We start from the raw sequence: 23995 nt of genomic DNA, 5'->3' as shown, positions 1-23995 counted from the left end.
TACTTCTGTACTTTGAATTTTCTCCCCATCTAGATAATAATCTGCCCATTTATTTCTTTTCCAAAGTGTATAATGGCACATTTCTCAACATTTGAATCTCATCTGCCATTTCTTCGCCCATTCCCCTAGACTATCTTTCTGCAACCTTCCTATTTCTTTAGTACTCCCTACTCCTCCACCTATCTTGGTGTCGTCTGCAAACTTAGCCACAAAACCATTTACTCCATCATCCAAATTATTAATGTAAAAAGAAACGGCCCCAACACTGACCCCTGCGGAACACCATTAGTAACCGGTAGCCAACCAGAACAGGATCCCTTTATTCCCACCCTTTGCTTTCTGCCTACCAGCCAATGCTCCACCCATTCCAATATCCTACCTGTAATCCCATGAGCTCACATCTTATTAATCAGCCTCTTGTGCGGCACCTTCTTGAAGGCCTTTTGAAAGTCTAAATACACAACATCCACAGCCTCTCCCTTATCCACCCTACCTGAGATTTCCTCAAAAAACTCCGATAGGTTGCTCAGGCAGGATCTTCCCTTCACGAAACCATGCTGGCTTGGGCCTATTTTGCCTTGCACCTCTGGGTATTCCATAACCTCATCCTTGAGGATCGATTCCAATAACTTTCCCACCACCGATGTCAGACTAATAGGTCTGTAATTTCCTTTATGCTGTCTCCCTCCCTTATACAGCGGAACTACATCTGCAACCTTCCAGTCCTCCGGAACCATGCCGGAGTCTATTGATTCCTGGAAAATTATCAACAATGCTGCCGCAATCTCTGAAGCCACCTCCTTCAGAACCCAGGCGTGCACCTCATCCAGTCCAGGAGACTTAACTGTCTTTAGTCCATTTAGCTTCCCGAGCACCTTCTCTTTAGTAATCTTAACTGATTTCAGTTCTATCCCCTGAGACCCCTGTTAGTAGGTTAATATGGGTTTAAATGGGGCCGGAAGGGTTTGTTACCATTCTGTAGAAATAAATTTTTAAAAAAATTATATGGAGTGTAGCAGTTAGTTTTCCCAGTAAACTGGTCAATATTCAGCCCTGAACTAACAACACCAATCAACATACAATTTTGGGATTTGGTTATGCACAAAATGATTATAAAGTGCTTTGGGACATTACATTGGATGTGAAAGGTTTAAACTTTTTTCCCCCAGAAAATGTATTTAGAAATGGATTTGTCGTTTGATCTTTTAACTGCTCATTGTTAAACTCTCGCAGTGCTAACTAGATAAAAACATGGCATAGTATGTAACAAAACCTTACAGTTCTGTGGATTGATTCCTGGATTCTGATTAGCTGATCTTAGCTCAGACAGCTGTTAGCCTAAATATGTCAGCTCAGAGTAAAATACTTGCACAATAATAGTTACAGGTGAATTGCCAGGGAACTTCATGGCAATGAAACACAGCAAGTTTCAACAGCTAAAAGAGAAGGAACAAAACTAGTGAAAACTCAATGTGTTCAATAATTTCTGTGCGATATACCATGTTTTTTTTCCTTTTCCAAAGGAGGTTTATTCAGTGAGCAATATATCATGTTTGTTGTACATGACATATTAAGGGAGTTACTGGAGTGCTTACTGTTTATTACCCAGTATGAAGATCAGCTTATTTATCAATTCTAGCCTTTTTTTTAAGTACCTGCTACGCTCCCTTCCCTCTGCGGCATATTAAGTGTGATTAAAATGTAAATTCCCTTTCTGCGTGCTGTTTATGCCATTCTTGAGCTGGATATCAAGGTTTGCAGATGTGAAATCTGATAATTGTTCCTCAGTTTGCTGTTAGATTTTTCCACATTCCTTCCTCTTTGTTTGGTCGTGGTCAGGTCTGGCATCTCAACAAAAGAACTGAAATTAACTGTTGGCAGTGGCATTGTGACCAGAGGTCATATTGCTGTATTAGTGTCTAATAGTAACAAACTCAGGTCATTTCATGAACATCACTATTGTGATTTTATTTTTGCTCTCCATAGCCTGTATTCAGATTTCTAATCTGCATTAACTGATCCTCCACACCTTCTGGGGTTGAACAGTAAAGTAGATTGTACAGATTACGTCGGTATTAATGGGTGAACATAATGAACTTTATCAACCATCTTATAGATCACTGATAACATAGACTATGAAGGCATTTAAAAAAATGTTATTTTAAGGCTTCTGTCTTTCATCTTTGCATCCCTCTGGGCATTCTTTCTATGAATTGGAGGTTGTGGACTTCTATTAGTGATGATCTTGAGTAGTTGCTAATGGGTATTTATTGATAGAGTGGTTTGTACTACTTCTGTCTGCGGTCTATACTAGCACTCCACAACTCTTCTGTCCCACCTTCTTCTACCCATTTGAGCTGCTTGATGACGTTGGTGCTTGCAGCAAGGTATTGTGACTGGGGAGCATAACCTGCCATATATTAGTGTTTTAATATGATGGAAATCTAACATTAAAGTTGCACAGTAAGAACTGGTTACAAATAATCTGTAAATTTGATAAGATTAGGTAACTTCTGAGTCTGAAATTTTCTTTTCTTTTCTCAGGCGTATCAGTGTTCACCCAGGAGAGATAGGAATGGATGTCACAAGCCGATGTACGCTCGGCGACCCCAACAAGCTGCCTGAGGGTGTACCACAACCAGCTAGGATGCCATTTGTATCAGACAAGCATCCCCGGCAGACTTTAGAAGTGATTAACCTCCTGAGGAAGCACCGGGAACTCTGTGACGTGGTGCTGGTTGTGGGTGCAAAAAAGATTTATGCACATCGAGTTATCCTATCTGCCTGCAGCCCTTACTTCCGAGCCATGTTCACTGGTGAGCTTGCAGAAAGCCGGCAAACGGAGGTGGTGATTCGTGATATCGACGAGCGAGCTATGGAGCTTTTAATTGACTTTGCATACACGTCTCAGATAACAGTAGAAGAGGGGAATGTACAGACCTTGCTGCCAGCGGCTTGCCTCCTGCAGCTGGCTGAGATCCAGGAGGCATGCTGTGAGTTCCTGAAAAGACAACTTGATCCCTCCAACTGCCTAGGGATCAGAGCTTTTGCTGACACCCACTCCTGCAGAGAACTGCTCCGCATTGCTGACAAATTCACTCAGCACAACTTCCAAGAGGTAAGGGCTAATGAAAAGGGACAAGGTCCACGAGTTCTCAGTGTATTTAAACTTAAGCAGTGGCCCCCATGACACTGCTGCATTTGTACTATGTTCACAATTGAATGTTCATGATGCAGTAAATTTGACTGTTGTCAATTTAATTATTTTAAAATCAATTGTTTTTTGCACCATTTTAGAGGTAAGTAGGTGGGGTAATAGAATTATTTTATTCCTTGGAAGTTGGAGGCTGAGGGATGACCTGATAGAAGTATATAAAAATTATGAGAAGCGTAGATGGGTAGGTAGAGTCTTTTTGCCAGAGTAGAAATGTCAAATACTAGAGGGCAGAGCTTTAAGGGGAAAGCTTAAAAGCTATTTACGAGGCAAGTTTTTTTTACACAGAGTGCTGGGTGCCTGCAATGTGCTACCAGTGGAAGTGGTAGAAACAGTTATGATCAAAACACTTTAGAGGCATTTTAGATAGGCACCTGAACATGCAGGGAATGGAGGGATAATAGGCCATGTGCAAGCAGATGGATTAGTTTAAATTGGCATCATGATCGGCACAGGCATGGAGGATCGAAGGACCTGTTACTGTGCTGTACTGTTTTATGTTGTTATGTTCTTTTTGGCATCAAAGCTTATTGATCTATGTCACAGTAAATGGTGGAACAACAACAATTCTGCATTTCTCCCCATTCTTATAAATTGCCTTTAAAGAGAGGGAACATTTACGTTGGCCTCTAGTTGTATGAAAGAGAAGGTAAAAGCAATTTATTTCCATTCTATGAATGTTTATGAATGGATCTCTTGTGTACCTCTTGGAAATTTCTGCTAGTGTTCTTTTTCACAGTGGTGGAAACCTCTACACAACAGTGTGGCTGGAAACTTAAGAATATTGATCCAGTCCATGCCATCATCTTTGTCACACCACATGCTGATGCACCAGTCTGCCATTGTATAGTTTGTACCTCAACTTGTTAACATAGTGTACTGGTTTTGACATGTTTTGACCAAAATAGAGTATAGGCATGTATCTGTGATTTCAAATTGAGTTCCCACAAGTGGGTATTCCCTCTGATTTAATTTGTTATTTTAAGGCAGTGATGAGCAAAAGCCATGCAGTTTCTGATTGGGGAAGGGAAATTGAAGGTTGGGTTATCCTAGACTACTTGGGTAGCCTTTGAGTAGCAAGAGCAAATCTCTTTGGCATAAACTATGTTGCAGAATGTTTGACTTTCTTTACTAAGAAAATGTCATTGTGAGTAGGAAATGGAGAGGCATTGGAAATCATTGTAATCCACTAAATTCTATTGTATTTCACTGCTTTCCATTATATAAAAGACTCGGTAGAAATGTGTATCTTACTTGTATTTTGCATGATAAGATAAGATTACTTTATTAGTCACATGTACATCGAAACACACAGTGAAATGCATCTTTTGCGTAGAGTTCTGGGGGCAGCCCGCAAGTGTCACTATGCTTCTGGCGCCAACATAGCATGCCCACAACTTCTTAACCCGTATATCTTTGGAATGTGGGAGGAAACCAGAGCACCCGAAGGAAACCCATACAGACACAGTGAGAACGTACAAGCTCCTTACAGACAGTGGTGGGAATTGAACCCGGGTCGCTGGTGCTGTAGAGCGTAACGCTAACCGCTACATTACCATGCCTGCTGCACTAAAAGCAGCTGGTGAATGAAATATTTTGTGTACAAGTTTAGGCCTTGAGAAAAGATTACTATCCTCTTGTCTTTTTACATAACCTGTTCATGCAATACATGTTAATTTTGTTTCTCCCCTTCCTATCCTGAATCATGGCTTCACAAGTGGTGGCAGGCCAATGGTGTCTTGCTCAAATGGCCATTCTTTACATGCAAGTCAAGATTAAAGTTTCTTGAGGAATATACATTGTTACTTTCTCCATTAGAAGCCACTGGAAAGCGGAAAAAGCAAATGGTTTGTGGGTAAGTCAAGGATGAGCAAGAATATCTCCATGGAATAAATATTAGCATTTTTATCCCCCATCTCAATTGCTGTGGTTGAAATAAGACTACATGGACCAATCATCTATTGTGGAATCTTTTTGAAAGTGGTTTATCTATCCCTAAGAAAAGGCAACACAAGCCTTCATGACAATACCATTGATTCAAGGTTAAACACTGAGCAATCTTCCTCTTGGTGATAGTATTTCTAATGGGTTACAAAGGGGCCATCTTGGTACTTTTCTGTATTTCAAGCCTCATGACTGATCATTGCAATATATAATTTATTTTAACCTTTGAATTCTGAACAGGATGATATGTTAATCCATTTTTGTTTAATTTGCTGCTGATTATAGGATGCTGTTCATTTCTCGCATTTTGTCGTCTGATTTCAGTACATGTTGCAGATAAAGGTTGGTAGGGTTTATGTAGAGAAATGAATAGTTGCTTGCAGATAACTCTTTTTGGAAAGGTCAGCTTTCAATTTGGAGTTGGCTCAGACCCAGTGTTTGGGTATTTTGAGGTCTGCTGTTTGTTTTCATTAAGACTTAAATGTTATTACTGCTGCTGATATGTAGAACTTGCATTTCTTAGGATCCTAAAATGACGCCTTCGGTAATGAGTCGGCTTGGGTATCACACAGGCTCTTGGTGTGATTTGGAAGTATTCATTCTTTTTTTTTTGAAAGCTGCTGATTTGATGCTTTATGCTAGTTTTTATACTATAACTGGATAAATGCATTCAAGGTGGTGAGAACTCAGGAAAATTGTATTATTCAGGAAGTGGTACTGAGTAAATTGTTGGAGCTATGGCCTGACATGTCTCTGGACCCTGATTGACTTCATCTTAAGGCCTTAAAGGAAATTGCCAATGAGACAGTTGATATGTTGGATTTAATTTTCCAAAATTTGCTAGAATCGGGAGGTTCCATTAGATAGCAAATGTAACTCCATTTCAGTGTGGGGAAAGCTAGAAACTGCAGGCTAGTTAGCTTGATGTATGTCATAGGGAAAATGTTAGAAGCTATTATTAAAGACATTATAGCAGCACACTTAGAAAAAAAATCCAGGTAATCAGGCAAAGTCCATGTCACTTAATGAAAGGGAAATCATGTTTGACCAATTTGTTGGAGTTCTTTGAAGAAGTAACGTTGTGGATAAAGGGAAGCAATCAATATACCGTATTTGGATTTCCAGAAGCCATTTAATAAGGTGCTACATCAAAGGTTTGTGTAGGGGGTAATATGGAGAGAGGACTGGCTAGCTCATCAGAAACAAAGTAGGCATAAATGTTGTTTCTCTGCTTGGCAAGATGTGATGAGAGTTGCGTAACAGGGATCAGTACTGGATCCTCAACCTTTAAGAATCTATATCAATGATTTGAGTGAGGAACCAAAGATGAGGTTGCCAGATTTGCTGATGACAGAAACATAGGTTGGAATGCAGGTTGTGAAGAGAACATAAGGAGGCTACAAAGAGATATAGATAGGTCAACTGAGTAGGTAAAGATCTGTAGTCACAGAGTTATAGAGCTGTACATCACAGAAATGGACCCAACTCATCCATGACAATTGTGATACCTACCTTCACTAATCCCATTTCTCCACATTAGGTCCATATCCCTGTATTCCTTTCCTATCTAAGTACCTGTCCAAAGGCCTTTTAAGTGCCTCTGGCAGCTCACTCCATATAACGACCACCCTTTGTGTGGAAAAGCTTTTTTTCCTGGGCAGGATTTTTTTTCCCTGCTAGGTAGGCTGAGAGGTGACATTAGATGTTTATAGAATCATGAAGGGCATAGATAGGGTGAATGATCACAGTCTTTTTTCCCAGGGCAGCAGACAATAAAAACTAGAGGACGTAGGTTTAAGGTGACAAGGGGAAGATTTAAAAGGGATCTGACAGGCAACTTTTTCCACACAGAGGCTGGTGGGTATATGGAACAAGCTGCCACAGGTAGAGGCAGGTATAATAACAACATATAAAAGACATTTAGACAGGTACATGGATAGGAAAAGTTTAGAGGAGCATGGGTCAAACGTAGGCAGATGGGACTAGTTCATGTAAGCAACTTGGTTGGCATGGACAAGTTGGGTTAAAGGGCCTACTTCTGTGCTATATAACTCGATGACTCTAGAGAGGTTTAGTTATACAGGGCATTCGTGAGACCACATCTTGAGTACTGGATACAGTTTAAGTTAACATCTTTACTTAAGTCAATGCATTGGAAGCACTTCAGAGAATGTTTACAAGACTAATACCTAGGATGCGCTGGTTGATTTATGAGGAAAGGTTGAACAGTTTCAGGCTGTATCTGTTGGTGTTTCGAAGAGTGAGAGTAGACTTGACTAAAACATAGAAGATTCTGAGGGGACTTAATAGGTTTCTTCTTGTGGGAGAATCTTGAACCGGGGCCATTGTTTACAAAGGGTCACCAATTTAAGGCAGACCAGACATTTTTTTTTCTGAGCATCAGGAGTCTTTGTAACTCTCTTCCCCAAAAGGGTGGTTGAAGCATAATCTTTGACTGTTTTTAAAGGGAGAAGTAGGTTGATTCTCAATAGGTTGCAGAATGATAGGTTACTGCATGTAGCCGGGAATACAGGGTTAAGTTTTCATTTGGGTTAGCCATGATCTTATTGCATGGTGGAGGAGGCTCAAGGAGCTGAGTGGTTTACTCCTGCTCCTAATTTGTGTGTTAGTATCTATCTGGCTGATCCTTTCTAGTACAATGACACTATGCATTCTTCATGCACAATCTAGTAGTCCATCCCCAAAATAAGGGTATCATTGCCACATTACATAGTTGCTCACTGGTTGTCAAAGCTTAGGAGGACTCATTCCACAATTAAACCCCAGCTCTTAATCTTTGTTGGCAATGTAATTTATGTTCTAAACCAGAAAAAAAATCCTTAAAATTCATTTAATCTGTGAAAATTCTTTGAAATGACTTCTGTAAATACTATTTATTCTTTGCTTTGACATTTCAGTTTGGGTCTTTTTTTTTGAGTTGCAGCAATTCTTAGAGCCTTTTTGTAAAGTAAAGAATTATTGGCTTTCCATTTGCTGATGACGATAGCTGGATCTGCAAAATTATTCTGTAACTTTTTCCAGTGTGTTGTCCATGACAGATTCCAAAGGGGTATGTAATGAGAAATGCCAACACTGAAATGGACATGCACAATTTCTGAAGTACCAGTTAGATTTTGGAGTTTAATTTGCATTTGAAAACAAGGTCAGGAAGTGCATCTATTTATCGGGTCTGGAATATTTTCAGGAAGTGGTGAGAGTTTGCTTGCAAGATCAACCAGTCAATGTCAATTAGAGCCTTTCAGTGCCTTAATAAAGAGAAAATTCATTGTGTATGAGCTATTAAAAAAAATGTTGAGGATTGATACTTTATTGGACAATTGGTAAATTGGTTTATTATTGTCACATGTACTGAGGTACAGTGGCAGAACTTTGTTTTGCATGCCATCCATGCCGATCATTTCATCACATCAATGCATTGAGGTAGTACAAGGGAAAACAATAACAGAATGCAGAATAAGGTGTTACAGTTACAGAGAAAGTGCAGTGTAGGCAGACAATACAGTGCAAGGGCCATGACGAGGTAGATTGTGAGGTAAAGAGTCCATCCTTATTGTAATAGTTGATCGTTCAATAGTCTGATAACAACGGGATAGAAGCTGTCCTTGAGCCTGGTGGTATGTGCTTTCAGGCTTTTGTATCTTCTGCCCTATGGGAGGGGGCAAGAGAGAGAATATCTGGGTTGGGTCTTTGACTATGACTGTTATACTGTATACTGTTTCCTTCTTGGCATTTACAATGGTGGTTGCCGCTTGTGATAGGAAGCTCTTCCCTCTGCCCTGCATAGGAAGGCTGCTGTTATCTTGGTTGACGCTTTCTAACCTAGGGGTACGGTAGCATAATAGTTAAGTTACTCAACTAATACCCAGAGAAATGAGTTTGAATTGCTTCACAGCAGTGGGAAAGCTTAAATTAAAGCAAAAAATAAACTGGAGTATAAAAGCTGGTTCTCATTCATGGAATGGTATAAACACCCATCTAGTTCACAATGTCCTTTACAGAAGAAATTGGTCTGAGTCTTACTTGATTCAAGATGAGTAATGGTGAGCAAACTAGACCCTATCTAAGCACTTGGTAGATCAGCTAATATTATTGTCATGTTTTGGGGTTGTACTGATGTACTGAATGAGTTGGTGATGTGTTCATCTGTAATGCTATCTTTAATATTTATTAAAAAGACCATTATAACACTCGAAGTAGTTAAAGCTAAAAGCTATCTTGGCAAAATTAAATTTGAATTTGTGGTTTAGGAAGAAGCTAGTACACCCTTGGTGCCTGTGCAGTTTAATTCTCTTCCTCCCTGTAGTCTGCAGATTTTTTTTCTTTCGAGGTATCCAGTTTTCTATGAAAGTACTTCTTGAATGTGCCTCCAGTACACTTTCCAGCACTGTTTCAAATCATAACAATTCATTGCAATTTAAAAAAAAGTTCTTTCACCAGTCTCTCTTCTTATACCCACTCTAATTTAGTTTAATTACTTTTCTGGATTGTTTCAAGCAAAATGTATCACTTCACTTTTCTTTCTGCACTAAACTTCAAAAATTCAATTCTTGTTTTCAAATCTTGAAAACAAACTAGCTACTTCTCTGCAGGGAAGGAGAGAATATGAAATTATTGCCCATTGTAAGTTTTGATTGGTGGTCTCCTGGTGGTGATATGGCAGTTAACTTAGTGAGTCCTGGAAGTATGTTGCATGCCCAGCCACTTAATGATGTATGGTTTGTTCTATATGTTAAATCTATCAAATCAGTGTCTAATCATTCATGCATTTACAAATAATTATTGTTTGTTGCATCTGCAAGAAGCCTTCACACAATGGTTTAAAGGATGATAATAGAAGTATGTGGTACATCACAGGGCAATTTGACTAATCAGGACACCACAGCAACAATCTCACACTCAACATCAGTAAGACCAAGGAATTGATTGTGGACTTCAGGAAGGGGAAGTCGGAAGACACACAGTCCTTATTTGAGGGGTCAGTGGTGGAAAGGGTGAGCAGCTTCAAGTTCCTGGGTGTCAACATCTCAGAGGATCTATCCTGGGCCCAACACATTGATGCAATCACGAAGAAGGCACGCCAGTGGCTCTACTTCATTAGGAGTTTAAGGAGATTTGGTATGTCACCAAAGACTCTTGCAAATTTCTACAGATGTACGGTGGAGAGCTTTCTGACTGGTTGCATCACCACTTGGTATGGAGGCTCCAACATGCAGGATTGAAAGAGGCTGCAGAGGGTTGTAGACTTGGCCAGCTCCATCATGGGCACAACCCTCCCCACCATCTTCAAGAGACAGTGCCTCAAGAAGGCAGCATCCATCATCAAGGGTCCTTGCCATCTGAGACATGCCCTCTTCTCATTACTACCATCAGGGAGGAGGCACAGGAGGCTGAAGACCTGCACTCAACATTTCAGGAACAGCTTTTTCCCCTCCACCATCAGATTTCTGAACGGTCCATGAACACTACCTCATTATTTCCTCTTGCACTACTTTATATAATTTTTGGTAACTTATAGTAATTTTTATGTCTTGCACTGTACTGCTGCTGCAAAACAACAAATTTCACAACATATGTCAGTGATAATGAACCTGATTCTGACCACTGCCCTTTGGTTCCATGATTCAATCCTTCTGTTTTTAGATATGCTTCTAAGCCATGTATCAGCAAATTTACTACCTGAGCCATTGAGGGAAAACAAAATCTAACAGGCGAATTCAGTTGTTGATGATTTTCCAGCATTACTTGTTGGCTAGAATCTAGCTCAGTTGTGATTCTCAATAAAAGCAATGTATATAGTACCCTAAAAATAGTGGAACATATCAGGACTATTTAACAATCAAGCAGCTTTCTGGCACTTCCTGTAGTTTTATATGAAGACTACCAATTGGAGCCCCTTGAGAAATTTTATTGGATGGAAATGTCCAGAGCGGGGCCGATTTGGAGGGAGGCATAGCCGTTACTTGATTTTTTTTTGTTTGAGAAGCAGTGTAGGTTGAAAGTGAGGATAATGTTCCTTGGAGGCCATTTTGTAAGATGTAAAGTACTCATCTGAAACTTGTGGATGTGTAGGAACCACTTTCTGTAAGTGTATAACATATATTCTCAACTTGGAGTTTGAATAATGTTTTCAGAGGTGTTGGCTGGCTTCTTTTACTCTCAAATTTACCTGATTTCACACAGGATAAGAGAGGCAGCAACAAAATTAATGAACTTTGGAGTGGAAAGAGATAATGACAACGGGGTAATACTTTGAAAGAATGGAGGTCAAGTGCTGACAGCAGAGAGAGAGAGAGCCCGAGGGTGGGGTGGGGGGTGTGGGAATTGGCCATCAACAGCCAGCTGACAAGAAGTGCTAAGAGAAGCTGAGTTAACATTTTAGTGGGAATACAGTTGGACAAAGCAGGAATCTGTGAGAGCAATACTGAAAAATAAGATAGAAAATGCTGAGAATACCTAGCAGGTCTGCCAGCAACTGTGAAGAGAGAAGCAATTAACTCTCATTGGAGTTCTAATGAAATGTTGTTAACCTGAAACATTATGTGTTTCATGTTCCATAGATGTTGCCTGACGTGCTGAATATTTCAGCACTTTTGTTCTTACCCAGAAGCAGGAAGTTGGCCTCAAAGGATATGAGGAAATGGAAGAGACCAGAGAAAAACATGACTGGAGATAACGTTAGAAACTCCTGATTCATTTAATGGCACAATTGCTATGTTCCTTTTATGTTAATTAAAGTCTATGTTAACTTATGTTTGTCCTTGTCTTGTAATGTACTGTGTTGCTGCTGCAAAAAGCTAATTTTCATGGCATTTATCCCTTGTGTACGTGTGCCTACAACAATAAACTTGAACTTGAACCTATCAACATGGGGAATTTAAAGCACGAGTTGTTAATGTTCCAGACAGCCAACAGCTTGAAAGTAAAGATATTTGATGATCAATGAAAATTTCCTTTTGAAATGCTGTTCTGTACGTTGTTTAATTATTTCTTAAAATATTTTTTTTCTGTCACTTTCAGGTGATGGAGAGTGAGGAGTTCATGCTGTTACCAGCCAATCAGCTGATTGATATCATTTCCAGTGATGAGCTGAATGTGCGGAGTGAAGAGCAAGTTTTTAATGCAGTTATGGCCTGGGTTAAATACAGTATTCAGGAGAGACGTCCACAGCTTCCCCAGGTGAGACAGTGTTCAAGTGAAAATCTGAACTCTTGCATCTTGGAATGCTGAGTTTTAAAACCTTGGCATGTTTATTTAACATCTGTTGTTTGCAAGTCACTAGCATCTATAATCAGGTCTCCATAAATGAAGAGGACGTATTAGATGCCTTGGCGTGCTTAAACATGGATAACTCCCCAGGACCTGATGGGATTTATCTCAGGATGTTATGGGAGGCAAGGGAAGAGATTACTGGGGCTCTGGCTAAGATATTTAAGTCTTCGTGAGATGTAAATGAGGTACTATATGACTGGAGGACATCAAATGTGGTGCTGCTTTTCAAGAAAGGCAACAAGGAAAAGCCTGGTAACTGTAGACCTGTGAGCCTAACATCTCTGGTGGGGAAGGTACAGGGAAAAATTCTGAAGGAGAGGATTAATGATCTCTTGGAAAGACATGGGCTAATCAGAGACAGCCAACATGGCTTTGTCAAAGGCAGATCCTGTCTGACCAGTTTGACTGATTGCTTGAAGAGGTAACAAAATGGTGAGGGTAGATGTGATTTATATATGGACTTTAGTAAGGCCTTTAACCGGGTCCCACATGGGAGACTGTTGAAAAGGTTAGGACTCTTGGGATGCAGGGCAAGTTAGTAAACTGGATCCAAAATTTGCTTGGTAATAGGAGACAGAGGGTGATGTAGAGGTTTTTTTTCAATTATATGCCAGTGACTAGTGGTGTCCCACAAGTATCTGTGCTTGGACCTTTGCTCTTTGAAGGATTTGGATGTGGATGTTGGAGGTGCAATCAGTAAGTTTGTGAATGACACAAAGTTTGGTGGAGTTGTTGTTAGTATGGAAAGTAGTCTTGGGTTGCACAGAGATACCTATGTGTTGGTGAAATGGCCTACAACAGCACTGCCCTTATGTATAAACATAAATAAACCACAAATGTCTCTTCTCATTTATTTCACACTGTAAAGTTTTATGAAATTACTTAATATCCTTGGAAATCTTCACTGGTTTGACAAATGAGAATTAACTGCAGATAACTGAGTGGATGAAAAATTGGCAAATGTAGTTTAAAGTGGGAAATTGAGCTCATGCACTTTAGTAAGAGGAATCAAAGGGCAAACTATTATCCAAATGGAGAAAAATTAGAAATCAGTGCAGTGCAGAGGGATCTAGGTGTTAATGTGCATGAATCACAAATAGTTAGGCAAATGGCATATTGGCCTTTCATTTCAGGGGGATGGGAGCTGTAAAATAGGGAAATGTGCAGAATTTACAGGGTATTGGTGAGGCCACACTTGAAGTACTGTGCATAATATTTTTGTCCCCATATTTAATAAATTGGTAAATAGGTTTATTATTGTCACGTGTACCGAGGTACAATGAAAAACTCGTCTTGCATACCGTTGATACAGACTAATTCATTACAACAGTGCATTGAGATAGTACAAGGTAAAACAATGACAGAATGCAAAATGTTGCAGGTATTCACTCTCAACAACAATAATTGATTAGGCACAAAGAGAATCTGTATTAAATGACAATTACCTTTATTGGTTCAGTTAAAAACAAACATGCATGTCATTACAAAACTAAATATATGTGCGCACACCCAATAGGTTTCTCTGACCCTCCCTCAGCAGTCAAAGAATAGAAAAGGTAATATCCAGGAAAAGGACTTTACGCTGGCCAGGCGTTCCTCTGGATCCCGATGTAATCTCTACGTTTCCGACGTGGGGTCATCCACTTCCTTGATGGTTGGTCTCCAGAGTTTTCGCTGCTTCTACTCCCGAAATCCTCCATTCTTATCCTCTTTCTTATCAGACCGAAGTGTGGTGTTTCAATTTCATTGGCTCAGGCTTGTCTGGCTAGCCTGTGTTAGCTTCTCATTGGATCCGGCACAACGCTACAAGCAATACTACTTTATTGCTCTTCCACTAGACTTGTGCTTCATGTATCTTTCTTTGTTCTCCCTGAGACAGACCAGTTTAGCCAGGTCAGCCAAATGCTGGGTTTGGATTACTTCAGGTGACAGACAGGCTGTTCTTTCCACAAGCCTGCCATTTCTACCCAACCAAATAAACATAGCTTATTTTGAAATGATCTCAGGTTTAGCAGACCACTAGCAGGGACCTCATTGTGACCACAAGAACAGTCTCACAAAATGGTAGCCTCCATTCCTTCGACCACATGGAAAGAACAAAGACAGTTGGTTTGTCTGCTTCCACTGTCCTATGCTCATCCAGTTAGATGTTGTGCAGATTTTAATTCCTTTATGGCCAACAAGAATATAGTGTTTACAATTACAGAGAGAGTGCATTGCAGGTAGACAACTAGCTGCGAGGTCATAACAAGGTAGACCTTGGGTCTGTATGTTTTATTTAGAAGAATGATTGGAATGTATTAGATTCTTAAGGGGACATGACGGGGTAGATGTTGAGGTGTTTTCACCACTGGGAGAATCTTGAACAAGGGGACATAGTTACAAGATAAGAGGGTGGTCATTTAAAACTAATGTATGCAGAGGATGATGAATCTCTGGAATTTACCTAGGAGGATTGTGTAGGCTAGATTGTTAGGAGTATTTAAAGAGAAGGTAGGTACTTTTTGAAATATCAGGGAATTCAGGACTGTGGGGAACAGGCACAGAGGAGAAGTTGAGGCCTGGGGTTGATCAACCTTAATCATATTGACTGTTGGGGCAAGCCTGAGGGGTCAGGTGGCCTGTTCCTGCTCCAATTTACTTGTGTTCTTGCATTCCTTGGCCCTAAATGCAAATGAAGTGTTAAGTGAAGAATATCAGATGCCATTATTTGGGCTTTTAATCCAGCTAATTTCTTCAAGAGCAAAGCAAACTTTTTTAAAACCATGAATTCCTAAACTGTGCACTATTCTGATTAGGAGTGGAATAAATAACTTGCTTCCAAACCTGCAGCAAAGCAGTAACTCCTTTAATAATTGCTCTCCAGACATCTGAAAATGGCAACTGGAATTAGTAGTGTTTTGTCTTCAAAGTGTAACACCCACATGTTTCTTCACTCTAACATTGCTAACCCAGGCATTATGTGCAATTGACTCCCTTATGTGCTCGAAGTTTCTATGATTGCAGCCTGAAATAGGAATTGACCTGGTAAAAGATCAGAATTTGCACACATCCTGTGTTTAATGTACATCAGCATCAACCTGCACCACCTGTTTGTCCTTGATTTTTGTCTGTTTTAATGATTAGCTTGCTCCATTAACCCCACTAAGAAATAAATCAGACATTTTGTACAATGTGATTTGGGTGTTCTAAATTCCATTTGTCACTTAGACATGTAATTGTGACTGCTTTCAAAATTTTAAGTTGATTTAGTTCCTTTTCAAAATAAACTTTCAATTAGAAATTAACTGAATTGTTTTGCATATTTAAGAATATGAAATAGGAATAAATGTAGGTTCTAGCATTCCTTGAGACAGAATTGCCATTTAGTAAGCTCATGGCTGAACATGCAGAAGCTCCACTTTCCTGTCCTATTGCACATTTCTCAATTTTGTTACATAAGAATCTTCCCAACCACAGGATGTTGAATACGCTCTGACTATCCACCTAATGCCCTCTTAGTTGGAGAATTTGCAACCCTCCCAGTCTTAATTAGCTGACCTCTTATCCTGAGACTTTTGCCATTGGTTTTAGACTTCACAGCCACATGAAACAGCCTCTTGGCATACTTGCACCTTGCTGCATTGCTTAGTTTCTTATCTCTGTCAGGCCTTGAGTGAAAGAGATTTTGTTGCCAATATCAAACTTTGTTTTGTAACTGAGCATGTAGTTTCATCATGACATTATGAAAGATTAAAACAGATTAGCTTATTCCTCAGGTGGGGCATACTTTATGTGGTTGTTACTTAAATAGTGATCAATGGAACTGAATAGAAAGACCAAATTCTTACTGGCTGCAATTTAGCTATGTTCACTTGATTGACGTACAAGCGAAGCCATATTATATGAAAAATTGCAACTTTTATTGAGACCATAATTGGAATTCATGGTGGGAAGTGTTCTGGCCATTTAAGTCAGTTGTTAAAAGAACCCAGATGAACATATTTGTTGAGTAGTCTAAATGTTACAGGTAGATGAACCCACACTTCCCCTAACACTGTAATTCCTGAATTTGACCTGAACATATCCATGTTATGTTAAACCTAGGTCCTCTAGTTTTTGACCCTTTCCCTGGGAAAAAGACTGTGAACATTCACCTTATCTATGCCCCTCATGATTGTATATACATCTCAAAGGTCACCCCTCAGTCTCCTGTGCTTCAAGGAATGAAGTCCTTGCCTGCCCAACCTCTCCTATAAGATAGACCCTCAATTCCTGGCAACGTTCTTGTAGATCTTCTTTGCACTAGTTCCAGCTTAATGATGTCTTTCCTATAACAAGGTAATCAAAACGGTACACAATAGTTCAAGTGCAGTCTCTCCAATGCCTTGTACGGCTGCAACATAACATTCCAACTCCTATACTCAGTGTCCTTGCTGATGAAGACCAAAATCCCAAAAACCACCTTCACCACCCAGTGTACCTGTGACACATACGCTGCCTTTACCACCTTGTCTACTTGTGACAATCAGGTTGACTGGATTGCTTCTGACCCCTGGGGTCACTGAATTAGTCCATTGTCAAGTAAAGGCCTTTATTCTGCTTGATATTCCACCATTAAGCCACAAAGGTGTTTGAATGGGAGAAGTTGTGGGTTCATCAACATTCTGAGAGGTTGGCAAATGAGTTTTGCCTATTAAAAATCCTCTGATCCCTCATGACACCCTGGGGTATGAGGCTTTGTCAAATTTTATAACTAAAGGTACAAAACTACTCGCTGACCCCTTAAACATCATGTAAAGTTTGAGTTAAATGTGTTCATTCTGCAGGTCTGTCTTGCCTGAAAGCTTTTTAACTGAGATATCACTAAATACAGAATCACTTTGTGCATTGTTTTCAGGTTTAAAACATCCTGGCCACAGACATCTCAATATTTCTGCTATCTCCAAATGAGCAATTCAACTAATAAATTTCTGTCACAGTCTTCTTGAAATGACACTTCTATTATATTAATCTTCCTTCATGCAATCCACCTCTTCAAAATAACTGGGGCATGAAATTATATATCAGGAAAGTTGATTTTAACAGCTGTAACTTTGTATTTAATTTGAAAACTTAAAGGTAGTTGGTCTTGTTGCATGGGTGAATCGTCTTCATGGCCTACGCAGGGTCAGCAAACTCGAGACCCCGTGTTCTGATTTGTAATATAAATTGTTGTGGTGGGAAGTTGCAATCTGGAAGAAATATGTTTCAATAAGCATATTTGTCTTAACACTGATCTAAACAAGGATTAAAATTTTCCTTCAAATGAAGGAAAGTACAGTGCAATCATTCCTCTTCAATTAATTTTCCTCACTCCAGGTATTACAACATGTTCGCCTGCCATTGCTCAGCCCCAAGTTTCTAGTGGGAACTGTCGGATCTGACCCCCTCATAAAGAGTGATGAAGAATGCAGGTATTGTTTCTTCTCTGTTTGCCTGCATGTGACCATTAACATTATAAATCAGGTTTCCACAATTACTGTACATTTTGTGAACAGTTACGGTCATGTTTGAATATCCAGTTTGTTAGCCCTCAGTTTAATATATGCAATTCCTTATAAATTTCTATTCTGAGTTCACAAGTTGACAAAGATTTGCTTGAAGGTTTAAATTGTTTTCTTAATAAAAATCTGTAGTAGAAAGCATGAGTGCAAGCAACACACAGCTGTGTTTTCCTGTGGGAGTTGTACTATAAAGGACAGAAACATCTAAAGCAGGTGGGAGTCAGACCCCAGTCACATACCTGCTAATTATAGCTTTGAAATAGAACTCACGTTCTGGTTGAGGAATTTTTTGAGTCCTTGGCAGTAACAAACCAAATGGTGCTTTCATTTGATAAATAATAGGTTTGTATGCGAGTTCACATTTCAACTCAGCTGTTTGAAATGTAAGATGTAGGAGAGGAGAAATAAAAAGAGGAAACAAAAAGCTGAACATTTTGAGCTGCATTGCTAATGCAACTCTCCTGAGTGGCAGCTTGAGAGCTCATCTCCTGCCTATCCTTATGCACAAGGACCTAAAAGAATTTTAAGGGTGACCATTAGTAATGTGTACTATTCTGTTTGAATAAATATTACAAACATTTCAGTGAGTGAAATATAGAATCTAAGTGGGCAAACTGCTAGTTAAAATAGTCTCTTGCACAAACAGTGGTACTAAGAACAAGCTGTGTTGAAAGAATTATTTAGTTCACACATGTTCCTATTGCTTGTCAGAACTTAATATCTTGTCCCGTGGGGAGCACAGTACATCAATGGGATTCAAAGTTGACCCTGACTGAGTTGGTTTATATAGACAGTGAAATCAGAACAAGTCAACACGTTTTAAATCAGATTATTAAATTTTAGTATTTCAAGGTTTTTAACTATAGTTCCTGACTTTTGTATGGGCTTCCAGCTATAAAATATTAATGCTAAAATTTAATTCATTGTCTATAAATAAATTTCTTGGCCACTCATCCAGTACACCTAATAATAACCTCCCTTTCATTACAGTGACATTTATCAAGGATAGCAGTAGCAAACTTGATATTGCACACAATGTCAAGCAATATACTGAAGTGTAATGGATAAAATATAACCGGGAGCATGTCATTTTGAGAGAGCAAGTTTTGTGCAGGTCTTAATATAAAGTTAGATACTTTTTTTTTACTGAGTGCATTGACAACTTCTAACCACATTTCTCCTTAAGTCTTGCACAAGGGGAAAAAATAGCCTTTCTTTTGAAATTGTACAAGCTCAAAACCGTCCACAGTTTGGTTTAGAGTCACACAGCACAGAAATGGCCCTTTGTCCCACCATATCCATGCTGTCCTTTTTGCCCATCTACACTTTATTTTCACTGACTCTTCAATGGATGCTGCATCTACACATGGTGATTTTTCATTAAAGTAGTCTCGTAACCTGTATTAAGATTTGTGATTTATTTAATATTGAAAGCTGTGTTTTCATTGGATGCTACATTGACTAAAAGAAATTGGCACATTACTGGCTTTCCATTTGTGTAGATTTAAGATTCGAACTATTTACTCTGATTCTTGCACTTTGCTTCAATTGCTCAAATTCTATAAATTTGCAGTTTCTAAAGTTTTTTTTATTGCAATTATGCTAAATGGTATGTTTCCAGAAGAAAATTTAAGATCTTAATAGTGTAAAAGAAGGGAGTGGCATCCTTTTGCTCATAGTTGTTATTTGGAGCTTAATGTCAAGTAAACTAAACAATAAAAATAGTTTAATAATTTCCTCTGGGCTCCACAGTACTTGTGAGAATATCCCAGTAAAATTACAGCAGCAGATTATCCACTTTCTTAAAAAACATTGAACTTGTTTAGAGAGATCGATTTTTTTTTTCTGATTTTTTTTGTTCTAGAATGCATGCAGCAATAGCAGTGCCTTAAGTCAATTCCACACTGATCAGTTTTGCCCATTACATTTGTTTTTACATACAAATAGTAAATGCATATTCTAAAAATATTTTTCCATGATATTTGGAACACCCTATTTTGTAGCAGCTGCAGCTGAAATGGATGAACCAGTAACTTGCTCCTGGGTATTTGACAAAGCTGCTGTGATAGCTAATATAGAATAACTTCTTCTGGCTGTTTGGAGAGAAGCTGTTGGATGCTGATCAGCATCTTCTCATGGCAGCCTTTTGAGGCTGATAATTCACTACAGGATGCAATGCTTATGTTCCCTCTATGCTAACTTCAATTGTTCTTTTATATGTACAACACCATGTTGTATATGAGAAAATCACTATTTTGTTTCTTGTCTGCTTTCCACACAGAGACCTTGTCGATGAAGCCAAAAATTATCTGCTGTTACCACAAGAACGGCCCCTAATGCAGGGTCCAAGGACAAGGCCTCGTAAACCTATCCGATGTGGTGAGGTTTTATTTGCAGGTATGTGATCTTGTGTTTAAAAAAAATAATTATCTTTTAACTGTTATTAAAATATCAGCTTGTATCAAGAGTTCACTAAAATAGAGATCACGGATAACTTGTGACTTGAGCCATCGTGCAGGTTCTCGGATTTGTTAATGGTATTGGAATGTAGCAGAAATTAAGATGAACCAAAGGTTTATGATAACAAGGAACTTGAAATGATTAATATCAATAAAAAGAAAGTTCAAGAGAAATTAAAGGGACTAAAACAGGACAAATCTCTAGGAGCTAATAACTTGTATCAAAGTGTTCTGAAAGAGGCAGGTACAGTTGGTGATTATTTTACTAAATTCCCTAGATTCTGAAACCAGCAGGTTGGAGGGAAGCAAATGTAATCTGTATACTTGGAGAAGGAAGGAGAGGAAAAAAATAAGGAACTCCAGACAAATTAGCCAGATATTGTTTGTGGCAAGATACTGAAATCCATCCTATAAGATCAAGGGCACTTAAAAAATCATGATGTGACCAGACAGAGTAAGCATGTTTATTTTTATGAAGAAAAATTGTGCTTAACAAATCTAATGTAAGTAATTTGATTGGCTTTAACTAGCAGGATAGGCACAGGGCAACTACTGGGAAGTAAATCTTATTCTCAAAAGACATTTGAAGTGCCACAAAAAGATTGTCACATAACATAGAGGCTCATAGGCTTGGGGTTAATATAATAGCATTGATTAAGAACAAGAATAAACAGGTTTGACTTCAAGTTAGCAGACATTTGATTGCGGAGCAGCACAAAGAAGTCCTGGACCTGACTTAGATAAAAAAGGTAGAGTGCAATTTATGTTAGCATGATGATGATATGGTGCTATGCAAGGGCAGTCATATGGGAGGACGCAGCAGGCCAGAAAAACTTAGGCTGTTTGAGTTAGTACGCAAGAAGGTGGCAAACAAAATAAAACATGGGAAAATGTGAGAGTACGTACTTTGATAGAAAGAATGGAAGAAGAACTTTTTATACGGTGGTGAGAAACTAGTATGCTGGTTCATGAGACAGATGCAGTACATCAAAGCAGGAGGACATATGGAATATTTACCTTTTGTTGCAACATGATTGGAGTACAATAGTAAGGAAGTCTTGTTGTGATTGTACATGACTTTGGTGTGCCTGCATTTGCTTTGCTGCACCCAGCTTCGGCCTCCTTACTTAAAAAAAAATGTACTTGCCTTACAGTCAGATCTACATCAATTGCCAGATTGATTCTTGGGATAACTGCATTGTCCTACAAGGAGATTAAGTAAGATTGCTCAGAGCTCACTGGAGTTATGAGAGAAAATCTTGTTAATATGTACAAAATTCTGAGAGGGATTAATATCTGAGAGATGATAGCTCACTTTGGCTGGAGGGGACATTGAGTAAAAAAACTGGCCATTTGGAGCTGAGATGGAATTTTCCTTACACAGGTTGTGAAATATTTTACCTCAGTGACCTATGAGTGCTCAGAGTCTAAAAATCCATCAATATCAGCTTCGAATGTACTCTAAGGAAATATGAGTATATACAGTAGGATCAAGCAGGGAAGATTAACCATAATTTTTTTGAATGGCAGAGGAGGTTCAAAGGGTTTTATGGCCTATCCCTGACTTTCGTCTTAATGTATTGATATATAAAATATTGCTGGCCAACCTGGACATAAGTTGTAAAGGCTGTCTTGCCAGTTTGAGCCTTTTGGGAGAAGAATCGAAAGATGAGACTCATCTTCTTGAACAATTTTTATGATGTGATTGCTGTCAGCCTTCCCCAGACTTTTCATGAGTGTTTGGTTACTGTTCCATCTTCCCTGCCTATGCTTGAGAGAGACTTTCATGAGCGTTACAGTAAGGTATTCTTGGTTTACTTTCACTTTCAACAAAATGTCATGGATTTTAGGGCAATTAATGCTGAGGATGATTGAATAATATGGCAAATGGTTTCACATGTGAACTCTTGTTTAGTTGGAGGTTGGTGCAGTGGGGATGCAATTTCGAGCGTTGAGCGCTACGATCCTCAGACCAACGAATGGCGAATGGTAGCTTCCATGAGCAAACGGCGGTGTGGAGTAGGGGTCAGTGTGCTGGATGATCTCCTTTATGCAGTGGGTGGACATGATGGCTCATCATATCTAAATAGCGTAGAGAGGTAAGGTGCAATCTCGTGTGTGTGGGGTTATACACTCTATGAATACATCTTATTTTTCTTCCTGGATTTTTTTTTCTCATAAATGAATACGCCTGCAAAATAAATCTGTCGATTAGATTGATATATATATATATATATATAAGGTCATACATTTTACATTAACTTTTAACATCAAGTTAATAACCCCGCTAAGTACCCACATTCAGTTTGGATTTAAAAAATACTGAATAGGTACATTGAGCTCAGTCAAATCAGCAAAGTCCTCTGCATTACCATCTGTGGATGCACAAAATAGAGACTGTTGATCCACAGATAGTCACGCAGCTGTCTGATTCACTTACACAGAACGACTTGCATGCGCACAAGTAGGAGGGATTTGAAGGTTATTGGGCTCAAGGCAGTTCCTGAGACAGTCCTCCAATAAAACACAGCAGCTGAAATCATGGCCAACCCCAACCATTGTCCTTTTTGCTAAGTGTAATTCTAGCCAGCAGAGAGTATTCTCTCATTAGCACTTTCTCCCTCCCACCAATCTTCTCAACCCTTCCTACACTCTAACCAAAGGCTGCCTTTGTTCAGAATCTCGCCACCAACAATGTTTACGTATGGACCATAGTTAATCTGGATCGGAGCCAAATGGTCGAAGAGGAACCGAAAATGAGCATCAGTGAATAAGTCAATGAGTAACTAGGTCATGACTGTTTTTCCAGCAAGGGAGCCTCATTACTTCTGGCTCTTAATTGCATGAATCCCCTACCATCAGTGACCTAGGGTTCACCACTGACCTGAAACTTAACTGGAACAGCCACATAACTATTGTAGCTACGAGAGAAGCCCAGTGGCTATTGTAACATGTGGCAAATGCCACGCCTGAGTCCACAGATCCTTTTCATCACCTACAAGGTGCAAGTCAGGAGTGTAATTGAATGTTTGGTCCAACAAAAATCAAGAACTCAAAGAAGTGTAGCTCGCTCAAAGCTCAACATCAAAGACAAAGCAGTTAACTTGATTATTGCTCCATTCACCAACTTAAACATTCACACCAAATGTTCCTAGAATAACTTAGCTGTGTACCAGCTACAGAATGCTGTGCAGTTACTCATAAAGGCTTCTTTGACTGAATCATCCAAACTCATAACTTCTGCTCCCCATGACAAGAACAGCAATTGAAGGGGAGTCACACCACCACCAAATTCCATTCCAAGTCGTACGCCATCCTGACTTGGACGTGTTATTTTTCCTTTAGTGTGGAAATATGGCATCTAACATGATGCAGGTTATAGCAATTCAAGAAAGCAACTTGGCATGCCTTGCGTGCATTTAGGGATGGACAATAAATGCTGACCTTACTAAGGCCACCTACATCATGTAAACTTTAAAAATAACTGGAATGGCTCTGTCAAAACTATTTCTAGTTTCTCAAACATTTGCATTGCAAGAACATTTTCCCAGCCAAATTCCACT

At 39.2% G+C, this 23995-nt stretch overlaps 1 protein-coding gene across 2 annotated transcripts in view; it reads left to right on the top strand.

The window, feature by feature from the left end:
* klhl20 (kelch-like family member 20) overlaps window positions 1-23995 on the top strand; it is a 60962-nt gene that overhangs the window by 18222 nt on the left and 18745 nt on the right. For both annotated transcript variants that reach the window (XM_052012389.1, XM_052012388.1), the window contains exons 2-6: window positions 2545-3118; window positions 12197-12355; window positions 17789-17883; window positions 20255-20370; window positions 22348-22531. In XM_052012389.1, coding sequence (XP_051868349.1) covers window positions 2576-3118; window positions 12197-12355; window positions 17789-17883; window positions 20255-20370; window positions 22348-22531 — 1097 coding nt within the window. In that variant the 5' untranslated portion in view covers window positions 2545-2575. The remainder of the gene's footprint in view (window positions 1-2544; window positions 3119-12196; window positions 12356-17788; window positions 17884-20254; window positions 20371-22347; window positions 22532-23995) is intronic.

Source organism: Pristis pectinata, chromosome 3 (assembly GCF_009764475.1).
Source record: "Pristis pectinata isolate sPriPec2 chromosome 3, sPriPec2.1.pri, whole genome shotgun sequence".
NCBI lineage: Eukaryota > Metazoa > Chordata > Chondrichthyes > Rhinopristiformes > Pristidae > Pristis > Pristis pectinata.
Note: the sequence above shows the minus strand (reverse complement) of the source record. Positions and strands in the feature narration are given on the sequence as shown.